At 37.8% G+C, this 16,545-nt stretch overlaps 1 protein-coding gene across 7 annotated transcripts in view; it reads right to left on the bottom strand.

The window, feature by feature from the left end:
- Positions 1 to 978: 978 nt before the first annotated feature.
- BTBD3 (BTB domain containing 3) overlaps positions 979 to 16,545 on the bottom strand; it is a 33,903-nt gene continuing 18,336 nt past the window's right edge. For 6 of the 7 annotated variants that reach the window (XM_072736400.1, XM_072736397.1, XM_072736396.1 and 3 more), the window contains 4 exons: positions 9,681 to 9,951; positions 9,087 to 9,177; positions 8,390 to 8,508; positions 979 to 5,023 (listed from right to left, as the gene is read on the bottom strand). In XM_072736400.1, the coding sequence (XP_072592501.1) occupies positions 3,991 to 5,023; positions 8,390 to 8,508; positions 9,087 to 9,177; positions 9,681 to 9,823 (1,386 nt within the window). In that variant the 5' untranslated portion in view covers positions 9,824 to 9,951 and the 3' untranslated portion in view covers positions 979 to 3,990. Of the gene's footprint in view, positions 5,024 to 8,389; positions 8,509 to 9,086; positions 9,178 to 9,680; positions 9,952 to 10,274; positions 10,455 to 16,545 lie in introns of those variants that run through there. The other variant, XM_072736398.1, reaches the window with a different exon arrangement.

Here is a 16,545-nt window from a genome sequence, read left to right as displayed (position 1 = left end):
CTTTCAATTTTTTGCCAAGTTTAAGTTCATTGCTTTTGTAGACAAGCCACAGAGTCCACAAGGAAGAAAGTATAATTTCAGTGACATGTTGCTCCTGGATGCCAACAAAGGGGGAGGATCATTTCCAATTGTTTTGGGATACTGAAAACAACCATATGTGGATTAAGTTTAAACAGCAACAGAGAAAACGGCTGACCTTCCTGGATTAAAGATCTTTGCAATTCAGGTTGTATCTGTAATTAAGCTGAGTAGAATGAATATTTTCAGTTTTCTTTCTTCTCTGGAATAATTCCAAAAGTCCTTTGAGCAGGTATGCTGCTGTAGAAGCTGAACCCTGAGTAGATGAAGGATTAAACAAATATATAGGGTTTCATGATAAACTCTAGTATAAAAGCAACAGAAAGCTGCAGAGAAAAAATATATGTATGTGTATTATATAATTATGTATGAATGTGTACATGTGTGTATATATATTACTTATATGGGCAAATAAAATGGAAAACTAGTTGAGCACATAAAAATTATATTCAAAATTCTCATATGACATTTATTTTTTTCATTCAGACACTCCAGCTATTATAACACAGCAGGAACAAGCAGCACTGGTTACATCTAAAGCTAGATGTGATTCAGTATCCACACCCCTTTATACAGTCAGATCCACAGACATGTGAGCAACTATAGCATCAGACTGCCAGCAAAGCACTGAGTTTCATATAGGGAATATAAATGCATCCATTCACTTCCTCTCATTAACTTCACAGTCAGGCTTTGAACAATGCGATTGATTAACATATTCATTGTTCTCTTATGCTTTTACCTCAAATTTTTACATCTTTAGGGATCAAAGATATCTGAATACTTAGCAAACAAATGTTCCTGCAAAACCATCTCTGCAAAACGTAGTGGCACCAAAAGTGCCAGAATGGATTTTTTACTGTTTCAAGGGACCTACAAAAATGCTAAGGAAAACAAATCTATGAACCAATTTTATTTTTATTTGCATTTAACATGATTATACACATTCATGTGTCTAACAAGATCTGCACTGTTACATTAAAAATACAGTACAATAACATTCAACATGAGGTACTTCATATTTATATATTTTTCCTTCATAAATAATGCTGTAAGCTACTAAATTCAAGCACTCTGCACAAATGGCTAGTGTCTTGAATTAGCCGAGCTTATTTAAACACCTTAAAAACAAAAAAGACAGTTCAGTGCAATAATTATGTAGAAATTAGACCATTTACTTAAATACTATATTAAGATATGCTTAAAGAATGTTACATTAGAACTGCTAGCCTAGTTCCCCTTTATCCCCAGTATGAACAACGACAAAGACTGCCAGATACATTGGGAAAAGCATCTACAGAGTATTCTGTTTAATAAAGATGTGTTTTTACACTAGAGTTGCCTGTCTTGTCAGAACAATGGTTTTCTAGTTTTAAAAGCTACAAAATTCGAGATTACCAAAGAAAATGAAGCAAGCACATTAGCTTTCATTCCATGTTGTTGAAAATGCAACAGGGAGAATAGGATTCAAAATACAAAATTTCTTATTCTAAATACAATTTTCAAATTTAACTCCTGGCTCTCAACACCAGCCAATTAGGTGATGAATCTGTCTTTTGTTTTTTAGGTAATAATAATTAACATAAAATCAAGCTCTTATACCCCCAGTGTACAAGATCTCCCTCGGCTTTCCCCTAGCAGTTCCCTAGCCACATGGAGGGCATCTTGCTAACAGGAGTGCTGACAGTGAACGTTATTAAATGAACAATCTTTAATCTAAGGTTATCACACCCACCTCAACAATCTGATCTGATGACATTAGTGTTAAATCAGGTTTCTTCTTCTCTGGCTTAAAAATGAGTGCCTTCTAATCAGGTATATAGTCTACCAATTTGCATGGTAGCTATGAGTTACTGAAATGTTTAATCATAATTTAAAAGCAAAATTCTTTACAGAACTATCTTTAAATTGAAAACACACCTTTATTTCATAAATACTTTGCCAAAACTACTATCTGTCATCTTCCTAATAAGAAATAGTTGTTAGATAATTTTGGAAAGTTGTCCTGGGAGTACTCATCTAAAATCACCAGTAACAGCTTTTGATCACCTATGCTAACAGGCATAGGTAATGGCAAACATGATTAAAACATTTCCCATAATCCAGTGTTCTCCTCCACCAGGGAAGCTGGCCAAAAGCAACAAGCCCACGACTGGGGGTGGGGGTGGGGGAGGGGGAAGTGGCCCAGAAGCACAGTGAATAAGATAAGGGTAGTCACTTACTGGGGCCTTGCTAGGGCCAGCATGGGGACCATTTCTGTCTGACCTCTTACTGGCCAGGCAGGGAGGAGACAATGCCTGAGTCGGCAAACACACTTGCATGCACATGGACGTGCATGGACGCCCACAACGTGCACACACCCACCCACCCACCCCAGGACTAACCCCTGGCTCCAGACAAGCCAGCTTGGGACTCGCAGAGCAGGAGAAGGAGGCGGCCAGGGACCACACTCTGGGTGGTGGGGGAAGCCATCTCAGGATCACACTGAGCAGAAAAGCTGCCCAGTAAGACATGGATACTTCAACTGGCAGTGAACACATTGGACACTACCAGGGTCACAGGCACTAAACCATCACAAGCCATCACTGAAGGAGAATTTTTGGATGAGCTTTTCCCTCCTTTGTTTACATTAGCCATGTAAAAATAAGAGGGCCGGATGTGATGCTGATGCAGTGAGTATCAGGTACAATCAAATGTATCGCTCCAGACTTTTTTTAAAAAACCCTGCAGGCATATATTGGCACTTTAAGATAGCCAAAAACCAAATTCTAGCAGTCTAGGAACAGGACATAATTATAACTAAGAAGTAGTATGTGGTCAAAGTAGATCAGGTGAAGTGTATTTTGGATTAAAAAGAAAAAAGAAAAATCAAAGAATAAAAGTATCTTATTACATTAACATGTAGTGCTACAAAACTAATTGTTACTCCACACATCTGAAGAATTGTTTGGTCCTCTTTTCATGGGAAAAAGGGCTTAAGAATTCTATACAGTATGACTTATAAAAACAAGCAAATAGTGGGGATCAGAAGCAAAGTGGGGAGAAGATTGGCTTTTTCAAATGGTGTGTTCTATCATGCCATCAAATAGACTATTTGTAGAATGGGACTTCTTTAGGTTTCCTTTCTAAGCTGTTTTAGTTTAAATTAATAAGCTTGTGATTTTCCCCAATGACAATAAAAATGTGTAATTTAGTTCCAAAAGAAGTGTCTGTACTGCAATAGTTTGTCTTCTAAACTAAAAGGATAAAAACCTGCTTGTAGTAGAAGTCCTGGCCTAAGCAAACATCCAATTCCCTATTTTCCTATTTTACATTGATATTTTGCAGTGTTTAACATTTAACTATCTTATGAATTTTGGATTTAAGAAAAAATAATGCCCAGAGTAAAATACTTAAAATGAAACAAGAGCTAAAGAAAACTATCACCTACTTTCTAAATTATTATTTATTATGAAGCAAAGCTTCTTTCAAAATTGTACACTGAGGTTTACATGTAATTTGGGGAGAGGGGGGAAGTTCTCTTTAAAAATAACTCATTATTATTTTAGAATATTTATTTCTATTGTCAAAATAAAGCCCTAAAGGAAATTCAAGGTGACCCAGAAATTCTGAGAGAGACAAAACTGGGAGGTCAATGGAGCAGTTGGAAAAGAGCACAAATTCTCCTCGGGTGTATAGATGCAATTCTAAAAACCACAATGCCTTAATAAGAACTTGGCTCTTTTAAGCATATAGTTAAAAGCTGAATGCTGCATTTTTGCCTATACATAATTAAAAGTTTGAAAGAAATTAAGAAACTGCCTACAGCTTCATTCATTACGAATTACCTGCGCTGATCTGCAGATGAGCTAAGTATAAGCAAGTAGGAACCAGATGCGCACCTCAGAGCTCACACTGCTTTGGGAGGTGTTTTCAAGCATAGAATATGAGTTCAGGGATCTGCCCTCCTTGCACCCCAGTGCCATTGGTACTATCTGAGGAGCACTGAAACTGGACAGTCACCTTGCCACACTGAACTTCCGTCATGCCTTCTTGTCCAAAGTAGCTGAGTTCATTTCCATCCAGTATCACGCTGGCTGTGTAGAAGGTGTCTGGTTCAATCTGCACTGGGTACTCAAACCACACGGGGAAAGTATTGCTGGAGCCATCTGAGAAGTACTTGCTCAAGTTCTGCCCCAGAACAACGCCCTGCCGCTTGAGTTCAATCTTGGCGCTATACTCTGCAGAACCACAGCTGGAGCCATACAGCCCAAAACCAGCAATGAACACTCTCTTATCAACTGCGAACTGGATGCTGTCACAGCGGCCCCGGTAACGCCACTGGTTGCTACGATAGGCACATGATTGGAAACGGTGACAGCGCTGGGGGACGAGGCCCTTGCGGGCTTTACTTACAAACTGCAACTCGGGCTTTTTGGCTGCAGTGTACCAGAGGAAAATGTCATTGGTCTCATTGAGAGTTAAAACTCCTGACTGGGCAGCACCATTTGCAAAATCATCCAGGGCCATTGTGGGTATGCGGATTAAGTAAAGTGCCTTTCCAAGGACCTTGCGTTTATTTTCAATGCTCAAAGCTAGATCTTGTCGCTGGCATTCCACTTCAGCCCAGTTGAGAGCTGCCTCAAAAACCACAATTTCTTTGGCATTCAGAGTTTCCCTGCGGAGGATACTTTCTAGAGTCTGGAAGTCGATATCGCAGAATCCCTCAGACTTGAGAGCTAACTCAGCCTGGGCATCGATCACCTCCCAGCAACGCTGGGTCAGGTCTGGCTCCTCAAACAAGCAGCTCTGGGAGAGGAGTACACAGGCGTTCTTGGCGCTCAGGCTGGTCTCCAGGAAATTAACGCAGGCTCGGGCGAGGTGAGGGACAATGTACTTTTTGGCAGCATAAAGAGTGGCCAGCACTGTGTCAGCAGCCAAGTCAATTTCATCACAATAGATATATCTGAAAGAGAGCACACAGCATGTAAATGGAATTTTCACAAAATGAATGTGTCCAGCAAGATGCAACTACTTTCAAGTTAGTTCCAAGAAAATCATCTTATGTGACAGTTATTATAAAAATGATTGGGATTAAGGGAACATCTGAAATATGTTCATTAATTATTAATATTTCAACTCAGCAGTAAATTTGTACAACTAAAAACATTAACTTTCTGTTACCATTCTAGCCTCTATTTTATAACCTGCATTCAATGTCTTCTCAAAAAAAAAAAAAAGATACTAGAGCTGTTTGAAAAAAAAAACTATATACCAAAGTTAGTATTAGCAAAAAATAGCAAAATTTCTGTTAAATACACTATCTTATATTTAATCAAAAAATAATCTCCAGAGCACTTGGTGGCTCAGTTGGTTAAGTGTCTGCCTTCGGCTTAGGTCATGATTCAGAGGTCCTCCCTGGGATTGAGCCCTGTGTCCTGGAGCCTATGTCCTGTTGGGCTCCCTGCTCTATGGAGAGTCTGCTTCTTCCCACTGCCACCCCTCTCCTTCCTCATGCTCTCTCTCTCTTTCAAACGAATACATAAAATCTTTTTTTTAAAAGAATAATCTTATGTTTTAGAATAGTGCGCTCTCTCTCTCCCGATATATATATACACAGACATACATAGTTTTATTTTTAAATTTTCTGTACATTCAGAAAGAAACAAATGCCTTTAATACTATAATGTTGGCAATGATTACATCTTAATTCTTTTAACTAGGCAGGACTTGAATTTTTCCTTAACACAAAATAAAACCTGAAATTAAGCAAGATATTTTTCAAGTAGTTTTAAAGTTCAACAGATTACCAAATATGAATTTCAACAATCCGACATAGGCTTTGTATCTGGCTTTTTTTTTTTCCTTCAAACTCTAAACTCTTTCTTCTCCACACATTTCTTCTATCTTCAGAATTAAAGACTATTATTTCTGGATATATTTAATTAAAAGACAAAAAAGCAAGAAAGCCCAAATATGCACTTATTTTTATGATTCTGTAAGGTATCCCTATGTCAGGATGAGAGAACATTTCTTGTGATTTGGGGGAATGGTGGCAGCCTCCCAAAATGGTATGTAAAGACAAAAATCATCTGCTTCTTTTAGACTGGTATGGTTGAGTACGAGAGTCAGTGATAACTACATACGGGTGAAAAATACATCCTGTTAATACTTAATTTTTATATTTTTCTAGCTAATGCTAAGATGTTTAGCTACTTGCTGTGAAGTTTTCCTTTAATCTCTACATTTTAAATCAGTAAAACATATATGACAAAAGATTAGCAATGGCTTCTGCACAAGTAAAAAATCCTACAGTGATGACAATAAGAAAAACATCCACAATCACAAATGAAACTTCCATTTTTGCTCCCTAGAAGCTCTTCTCTTCTGATATGCTAAGCCATAATATACCTGGCAAGACTAACTCACAACATACCGGCAGCTCAGTGATGTTCTGACCTGAGAACCAGGATGTTGGGGAAGAATCTAAACAAGGTCAGCACATTGTGCCTCTTACCCCGGACTGTCAAGTGAGCAGTCTTCCCCCTTTTCTTGACAACTCCCTTTCTAGGAATACTGGCTACTCAGCCATACAATGCATGGTCTGGAAAACCTGGTCCCCACTGTCCATGGCAACAGTGCAGTACTAACCATGGCCCAACAGCAAACGGCACCTTACTTCATTTCTGATTTTTACCACTGTATGTATCATTTTAAAAAGCTGTATTGAGATATATTCTAGGTAATGTATTTGTAAGAAAAAATGCCTACAGAATGACTTGAGTGAAATGTAACTTTATAATTCTTACTTGTGTTTCTTAATTATGTATCTATTCTGGCTGAAACAACAGGACACTCTACTGGACTGCAGTGCAGTCAAAATGCTGAACTAGTGTTAGCGTTCTCCTCAGCAAGAGACAATGTCAAATATACAAAGCTGACTTGACTGGAAAAAAACCAAAACCCTCAGGTAAAACTGATTTCTGTACATGTACCTCTAGAAGATTATAAAGGTCACTAAGTGTTGGTTGTTTAAAAGTGGTGGATTAGTTTACCTTTTGGTACTTCACATGCTCACTTATCTTTCATTTCCCTATTTCCCATTGTGAAGTTTCAGTCAGAAGCAATCTGATTTCAAAACTACAACATAAAGAATTGAATACTTTTAAGTTCTACAATTGACTATAGTACTTATTTCTCAGTAGAAGTAGACAATAAATATCTTGCAACATTTTAACCATTTGTGGGATTATCATCCAACTTGGTGACACAGAAAAATTTAACAAACACATTTATTCCAGGGAACCAAAATGCCCACAGCAGCAGATAACCTTGAACTCTTGATATACTTGGTGTGCTAGAATAAGGATTTAACAAAAATCATAAAACCTTACTTATCACACTGTCTAACACCAGTGCACATCAAAGAAGCTGATTATATTTTTTAAGTATATATCTTACGTTTATATTTTTATATTACCAATTAAAATTTTCTTGTAAAAATACATATAAAATTATAGAAAACTATTCATATCTCTCAAAAATGTTTCTTCTACTATCAAATACTTCTTTATCTTTGAGAAATGGTATCTGGTTTTATGTAAGAGTACCTGTATGTATGGTATGTATGTACATACAAAGATCAGATATTTTAACACAGTAAGCTTTGAATAATTTTTTTTTTTTAAGATTTTTTTATTTATCTATTCATGAGAGACAGAGAGAGAGAGAGAGAGGCAGAGGGAGAAGCAGGCTCCATGCAGGGAACCCAATGTGGGACTCGATCCTAGGACTCCAGGATCATGCCCTGGGCCAAAGGCAGACACTCAACCTCTGAGCCGCCCAGGCATCCCTAACACGGTAAGTTTTATATCTGCTGACAAGAAACAATAATTCCTAGAAAATTCAGGAATCTCTTAACTAATGGTACTTAAATGGAGTATAGAATTTCTGGAATTGTGAAACAAAATATAATTTATATCTTTAAAGACTTCTTCATACACAATGCTGTCAGAGAGAACACACTGTAATAGACAATCCTCCATGACAAAGTGATTTTTAATTTTAAGTCGTTAAAAATCAAATCACTATCTGTGCCACTTGCTCTCAAATCCCATGCCAAGGTGTCATTGCAAATGCCTGCACCATTCCACATGCTTTTGTCCCAAAAGATGCACAGTAGTTTTCTCCAAAAACATTTACAAGGTAAGCAGCACCCTCTTTCTTCATCAGTCTCCCTTTCAGTTACACAGAACTTATATTTAACTGTGAAGCCAGCAGAGTACAAACACAGCATAAACAAACTCTTTCTAAGCAAATGAACGATGCTTACTTCAGCATAGCGAGAAAAGCAGCAGGTTCGACATCTGGTATACGGATTTCATCTTTGTCCTCAGCAAGTTCTCCGTAAAACATTGCATGGAACACAGAGCTCCCAACAGCTAAAACATACTGTGGAGAAAGGGAAATCTTATTTCATGCACTAAACCGAAAGCATTTTCAGTAAATCAGTCCAGAAAAACAACTCCAAGCAATCAGGTTTAGTGGACATGAAGCAACTACACCTGCTCTTTCTTCAAAGCCAAGGTCTAATGTGTATCCTGCTGTGAAAGCAGAAGATAGATGTTCATGCAAGCCAGTCTTTATGCTGCTAATTATCTCAAAGCTTTAAGGGATTAATGTGTAAGTTCCCTCATTACAAAATAAATAAAATAAAAGCTTATCTAACCAAATTTCTAGGGGAAGAGTAAACATGACTTTCCTAACCTGTCACAACAACTTCCCATGACTGGAGAGTTAAGACGGCGTATTTTTGTGTGGGATGTAAAGCAGGGTAGAAAGAAACAAAGAAAAAAAATTAAGCGTGGCTAAGACCCTTTGGAGAGGCTATGCCTTCTCTGTGATGGGCGAAACACGCACTGCCTGCCATCGGCAAGCTGCCCACCCCAACCAAGTTTCAGGCTTATGGAGAGGAGAGGGTCCCTCTTTGTAAATCTCAGGACTAAACCGGTAATGCAGCTGTTGCTTACTTTGTGTCCTGGCAACCGCTGAGTCCCACCTGGTGGCCCAACCACAAAATGTACATCTGCCATCAAATCATTATTGAACATCACTGCATTTCTATAAACAGAGGCAATTTATTAATTCACAGCAGCCAGCATTTTTAATACCCCCTCCCAACATGCAAATCCCACAAGACTCACAAGCTTAGCAAAGTTTAGTAACTTCAGGGCAGAACTACAAATATAGATTCCACTAAACAACTGTTTGTGATCATTGCAAACACATGGGAAGTAACTAAAGTTAAAAAAAAAAAAAAAGCAAAAAGTTATCCAAACTTTTCATAAGACTAAGGACAAATAATAGGTTTCTATCTTCAAACCTTCCATGGTCCGTAGACACAAGCCTGTCACTTAAATGTTACAGCTTGCAGAAACATTTTTATCTAAGAGGAAAACAGCTGTACTGTTTTGGAAAAGATACAAGGCAGTTTTCCATTACCAATAAAGCTTCTGGGAAAAGAGGAAACACAGATTTATGTTAAAATACATTACAGGTTGTGCAAAAGCAGAAACTTCAACACAGGAAAACTTTTAAAGTAAATATGTTGGTCTGGCACTTACCTTTCTCGAATGGTAGGATAAAGACCCTGCCAGTTTGGGGCCGGAATAAGGTTGTTATTACTGAGATTCTGCTGGTGGTACTGCTGGACAGTGGTGCTGCTGGAGTTGGCTGGTTTTTTACGAGGGAATATATCAGCAGCCATCTTCTTCTTCTTTTTAGTCTTCAAGGTAATTATTTCATAACAAACTGGGGGCAACTTGCTGCTGCTGCCGCTGTTGCTGCTGCTGGTATTTGTCTTCGAGCTTTTCTTGGACCTATTCTTTACCGTCTCTGGAAGCATCAAGAAGAAGGTGAGACATTTCATGTTCTTTTCCTTGTCATCTACCATGAGTACAGTATGTCTTTCTTTATAGCTAGATATCCCAAATTGGTGCAAACATCAAAGAAAAGAGGCTAGCATGAGCCAAGATGTTAACAGAAACCAACAAGCTGCTATTTTGCTTCTTCTCTCAGCCGGACAAGGTGACCTTTTCACTATGTTCAATAGAAACTGGCTTTAAGTTTTATCCAGTACTGGGTCTGCTAAATACATCTCCATCATGATTCCTATTGCTCTTATGTGCTCATAAAAATAACCCAGTTTCCTAGATCACCTGAAATTGCTACGCTGAGCACAGATGACAGGCAGAGAGAGACGTAGCACTTGTTTTCTGAATTAGGTTAGCAAGATGTGCTGGAGCCGTGCGAGTCTGTTCAGCCGGCTGAAGTTGTATGGTGAATGGATCGGAGGAGAGTAGGTATTACAGCCCTGCAGATGGAGTCAGACAGCCAGTGCTGGGAGCCAATAGCTGAAGTCACCAATCATGATTGGACCAAGCAAAACAGTGACACCTATTGTAACGTGCATAGCTCTGATATTAAAGGAACAGTAGTTGCATTCTGTTGTCTCCTGTATTATTGTACATTTAGGTAAGAAAAACAACCTATGAAATACATCTGCAAACAGGAAAGGAATAGTTTGTGCCCACAGATTTCTCTGCAGTAGATGTACATTTTTATTTCCCCAGTTAAACAGGCAGGATCAATTAACAAAGGGTAGGGACTGGTTAACTACTCTGTGTTTCTAGTAAAATCTTTATCCCAGCAGCATTTAGTTTCAGATACTTCAAACAAAATCCTCCATTCTTCCAGCTAAAAGGGATTATTAATAGCAAAACCATACTCAACAACACATTTATGACAGCTTAATGGAAAGGAATGTTGTTTTTCTTTTTCCAGTCTCTTTGAATGCAAGTTATAGTCTAGTGTAAAATAAGAGAGATGAGGTCATGTGTTCGTTTTACCTCCTAACATTTTCTAGTTCCTATGTTGGTCTTTGACAGGAGTCCCAGAACAGAAAATACTTTTAAATTTGACTAAGATTATACCACTAGGTTTAGCTGCACTGAAACAGACAAATTTTAGATATGAAAATAAGATTCAAATGAAACAAATCTGTAACCTTTAATCAGTATTTAAAGGTTATAATTCACTAAAAATACATCAGATGGGCCCTGCGCAGGATCTCAAAATCCAGCCTCAATGTTATGGCTTTATTTAACTTGTAATAATTTTAAAGAATATAATCCACAACTTCTAACACAAACCTAGTAAAAAGGCTATTCAAAATGATAAATGTTCTGATGCTGCCTAATTAAAATGCAAACAGGTTCTCTCTGCTTTGAATCAGAAGAATATAAACTACTACGTATGTGGTTTTCATGGATGTGAATCCCACAACAATCTCTGGCTTTGCTGAGCAAGAAAAAACAAACCCTGCTACAGGTTCCACATATATTTATTTCTAAAGAGGGACTAATGAGGAAATTTAATCCCACCCCATCTATCTGGATTACTCTCATCTGTTCCAGGTGCAGCAGCCATTTGCTAACCCCCCACTCCTGGCTCAATCTTCTCGGCCACGGCCCTGCTTGTTGCACAGCATTCATCTGAATAATGAGTCCCTGACAGAGTTAAGGGCTGAACGAATGCACTATGATGGTCATTGTAACTAATAATCTACTCAAGAGAACAAACCGAAACCAAACTTTTGATCCCCGAGGCCCTAAATCATGAGACTGAACCAAGGAATATCCTCTTTATTGTCATCATTATTACTCTTAAATCTGCAAAGCCAGTACAAGATAGACTGTGTATAGAAGAGAACCACAAGGCTATTCATCCCCATTTTAGATGGACCCTGAGTGCTCTTATTATAATTACTGTGTTCCCAATCACAGGGCTACCCACCCCCCTACACACACACACCCTTTCAAGTCACACATCACAGAGAGAGATCTAGAGACTAGTTTTTAAAAGCATGTGGTGAAAGGTATGAAAAAACAAATCTGTTCCCATTTGACCTAACTACCCAGGATATGGTTAAAACCAAAAGATTTTTCTTTTGTTTAACTGCTACTGAGCTTCCTGACACCAACTCCTTGGAAAGCCCCCACAATAGGGAGGTCCTTCTAACCAGGATTAGACCTGGCTTTCAGGTGAAGATAGTGGCCAATTAGAATGGAAAGAATAAGCTGCTTTGAGACAGACATACTAATAATTGTCAACTGGACAGACAAAATAGAACAAGCATAAAAAGCAGATAGAAGATAAAAGTAGATATAAGCTCCTTAGAAGGCTTTGTGGTTTTTATTCATTTCATATGCAGTTCAACACCTTTTACCAAGAAAGGCTTGAACACTGCTCTTACACCACTAAAATAAAAAGTGTGCGCAATAGCTTAAGAAAATTTTATAATATTTTAGAAAATGTTCTTTCTGATATTAAAGGTTTTAGGTATTTGGAAAATTAAGTTTTGTGGAAAAGCTTGAATATACTACTTACCTGAAGCACTGCTCAATCTGAATCCCCTAGAATAATACTGCAAAGAGGGTCATTGCCACTCAAGAAATGTGGGACTGAGGAGTATGGCTGTTTTAAAGAAATGTTAATACAAAAAAATGTTCTTTTTTTTTTTTTTTTTAATTTTTTTTATTATTATTTATTTATGATAGTCATACAGAGAGAGAGAGAGAGAGGCAGAGACATAGGCAGAGGGAGAAGCAGGCTCCATACACCGGGAGCCCGACGTGGGATTCGATCCCGGGTCTCCAGGATCGCGCCCTGGGCCAAAGGCAGGCGCCAAACCGCTGCGCCACCCAGGGATCCCCAAAAAAATGTTCTTAAATACAAAAATTAAATGGTATTTTAACTTTTATAATCAAATTGAAAAGCATGAAAATGTTAGTAAAATCATGACATAGAAAGCTTCTTAAGAGCTTCGTTTTCCTACCACAGTTTAAAAAGTCCTTGCTCATCAAAGTGTGGTCCATGGAGCAGCCTCAACAGCAGCAGCAGAACCTCCTGGGAGCCTGTCGGAAATCCAGAATCTCATCCAGATTCTGGATCAGAAATGCATTTTAACAGGACCCTCTAGGTAATCTGTAGGGCATTCAAGTTTGAGAAAACCTCATATGAGATTAAAATAAGGAAGATTACGGGGTCTCCCAATAATCCAGTATCAACATCTGGAGCCATGTTTCACATTCAATTATCAAGTGAATGTTGAAAAAATTTAAAATGATTTAACTTGGTTTGATCATAAAACTTAATCTTCATATCTTATTATAAAATTAGGGCCTTCTGATTAGGCCCTAAATGTCAAAATTCTAGGATTCACGTGTGTGGACAGCCAACTAAGAGGCCTCAAAATATTTTTCGACTCTGGAAAAGAAGCTCATGCTCAGATTATTTTATAAGACAACAGAGATCACGTTTGTGGGAAAAAATAAAGGATTAAGGAATGCCAAGTTGAAATAAATTAACCATTTAATATTTTCAAATAATCTACTTCTCAATTTTCTTTAAAAAAATATATATTCTGGTACAGCAAAACTAGCAATCACATAATGAGGTTCAGTACCCATTCGGCCACAAAAAACTGAAGCGCGCGCGCGCGCGTGTGTGTGTGTGTGTGTGTGTGTGTGTGTGTGTGTTAGAGGGGAGGGGAGTCTGATAAATCATTTAGCTTTTAAGGGCCTCAAGTTCTCAGCAATAATATGAAGAGGTTCTCTAGATGATTGTTTCTCAATCTTTACCTTCAATCCTCAGTCAGAAATGCATTATATATTTGGACTCAGTATTAGCACATATTCACGCACAAATGGAAAGAGAGTTCACAGAACAAAAACACTTAGCTTATTAGGATAGTATAGATATTTTCGATCTGATTTTTCTCTTTTATTTTTCTCTTTTATTTTGGTCTTAATTCATTTTATTGCTTTCATAACCACAGTTTAAGTGATACTGGTCTAGATGATTTCTAATAGCTTTCAGAATTTAATATTCCAGGGCTCTCTTCTATCAAGAATTTGGACTAAGGGGAAGAAAGCAATAGCTGCATCAACAAATGGAATGAACAACTGGGAGTGTGCATTTATTTTCCTGGAAAAAGGAGCCATAGTTATCATCCATCATTCAGAGCAATCCATGACCCAGACCGAACACAATAAAATGCTATAAAAATTTTTAATTGATTTGATTATACAAAATATTTATATGTTACTTTCCTCTCTGCTTTCATATCTATAGTCCACTTCTTTAAACACAAATTATGGCTTCTTTTCCCCCTGAGAAATTAAATTTGGAGTTAAAACTCCAATCTATTGAATCTGCAACCCAAAAACATCACCCATTAAGCTGAAGGGTGGATAAATAAAGGATACCAGCTCCAAATGTACTTTCATATCTTGCCTCCAAAATTTCAACTAGCATTGTATCATTTATTCTTTAAGATTTTATTTATTTATTCATGAGAGAGACAGAGAGACAGAGGCAGAGGGAGAAGCAGGCTCTACGAGGGGAGCCCTATGTGGGACTCCATCCTGGGACTCCAGGACCACACCCTGAGTCAAAGGCAGATGCTCAACCGCTGAGCCACCCAGGTGTCCCAGTATCATTTATTCTTACGCCTCCTGAATTTTTTTTTTTTTTGCCTCCTGAATTTTAAAGCTGTTATAAGACATGGTTAATCTGTCCTAATGAAGTAAATTGGTCAAGAAGCCCATCAATCTTTTATGAAAGTATATACATGTATCTCTCACTTTTTGAAAGTCCACATTTTGTACTTTGCTTTTACGGAAGACCTACATTAATATCTATTTTGACTAGCTAAAGGAAATCCAAAGAATTTTTGCTTTTATGAAAAAAGGTAAAAAGCAAAAATAGCATTCAGCATGTTTTGCAGTGAGCCATTACAGAGGCAGCACACATCCTGAGAAAAGTGGCCCCACCAAAATTCTTCCCTGGGAACTACACTCAGCATCAAGCCATCAGAGCTTTGAACTCTGTGAACATCTGTGCTTTATCTTGATTTATGCTGTGCATCTATTAGCAAGATGTGTTCTACTCTATCAGAAAAGCCAGAGAGAAGTCATTTTTTTGGTTCTGGGGACACTCAAAACTTTTTCCAAACGAATTAATGGTACTTGCTTCTTTATGCCTTTTTGGCTTACAAAGGGTTTCACAGGTATGCTGTACTTTCGGATAGAGGCAAAACCTGTACTTAAAATACAACATGCTGATCATGCACTGTGTTAGGTGGCTGGCATATGATAGCGAGCAAGATTAGGAACCAACTTTAAGAGATTAGCCAGTCATTGTGGGTTTTGGATGATTTTTACAATTGTCAGAAAGTTCAATCATCTTTATTTCCTTTCATTCAATTCCCAATAATAAGATTATCAACAGAATTTAGGCTCACTTAGATCATCTTCTTCACCACTGGAAGGTCTGCTTGACATCCCTCTTTATTTGGTAGAATCTTATATATTCAGTTTGGGGACGTGAATGAGGTTTGGAACTTGAAAGGGGCTCTAGAAATCATTTAATGTAACTCTCTCCATAGGTAAGATGACTAGGTATCCAGAAGGGATTTGTGAATTGTTAAGCAATGGCGCAATGTCTGGACTAGAATGCAGATTTCCAGACTGGTCGCCTAATTTTGTCTGTTCCACTCATTCTAATTTCCATCCACAGTTAATTACCCCTCATTTTTACCTTCATATTTCTCATCTACTTAAAATTAAAATATGCAAAATTTACAGATATGAAAAACATGAACATATATATTCTGCACCCTGTAGGAAGAGTTCTAGGATACTTTCTGGGAAGAAATGGAAAGGAACTATAACAGGAAGGAACATAAAAAATGCCTAAGAGCCATGAGTAATCTGCTCAAAAACATAAGAGGCTCTCCGGTAAAATGAAAGTTGGAAAAACCAGGCACTTATGGTTTACACCAACAAATCCTATGTCGACAACTAATAACGGGGGCAACTCTTGTTTAACTGCTCTAACTCTGAACTCCTTGTCTGGACTTGTATTTGGTTTACCACAAAATATCTAAACAGCTACAGAGTGAGGGTAACTGGGGTTTAAACAAGGTAGGGAAGACTGTGGAAATCAGTATCACTTCCAAAAATTACTGACAGACCATCACAGAGGAGAGTAATTTTAACTTAACCTGATAAGCCGTGATGGAATAGTGTTTTGTTTTTGCTTACTTTTCAATACTGAGCTAAAGTTATGCTTGCAATTTAGGAGGTTAAAAAAAAAAAAAAAAAGGCAACAAAATGTTGGCAGTCCCTAAAGATAGCAACAGCTGCTGGAAAACGGACTATATGCTTTCTAAATATAAAAATAAATATGGAATCAAGCATTGGCAGCATGATATAGTGAAAAAAGCAAGAGCCAACAAGAAGTAACCTTAAGGTTATTTAGTATCCATTAGACTCGTTTTTTTTTCATCTGCCAAATACCCATTCAACCCTCAGGTTTCCTGTGAAGGCAAGATTACCTGTTTGTGAAAGCATTTTGATAAGTGTT

Source organism: Vulpes vulpes, chromosome 14 (genome assembly GCF_048418805.1).
Source record: "Vulpes vulpes isolate BD-2025 chromosome 14, VulVul3, whole genome shotgun sequence".
Taxonomy (NCBI): domain Eukaryota; kingdom Metazoa; phylum Chordata; class Mammalia; order Carnivora; family Canidae; genus Vulpes; species Vulpes vulpes.
This window is presented reverse-complemented; position numbering and strand designations above follow the sequence as displayed.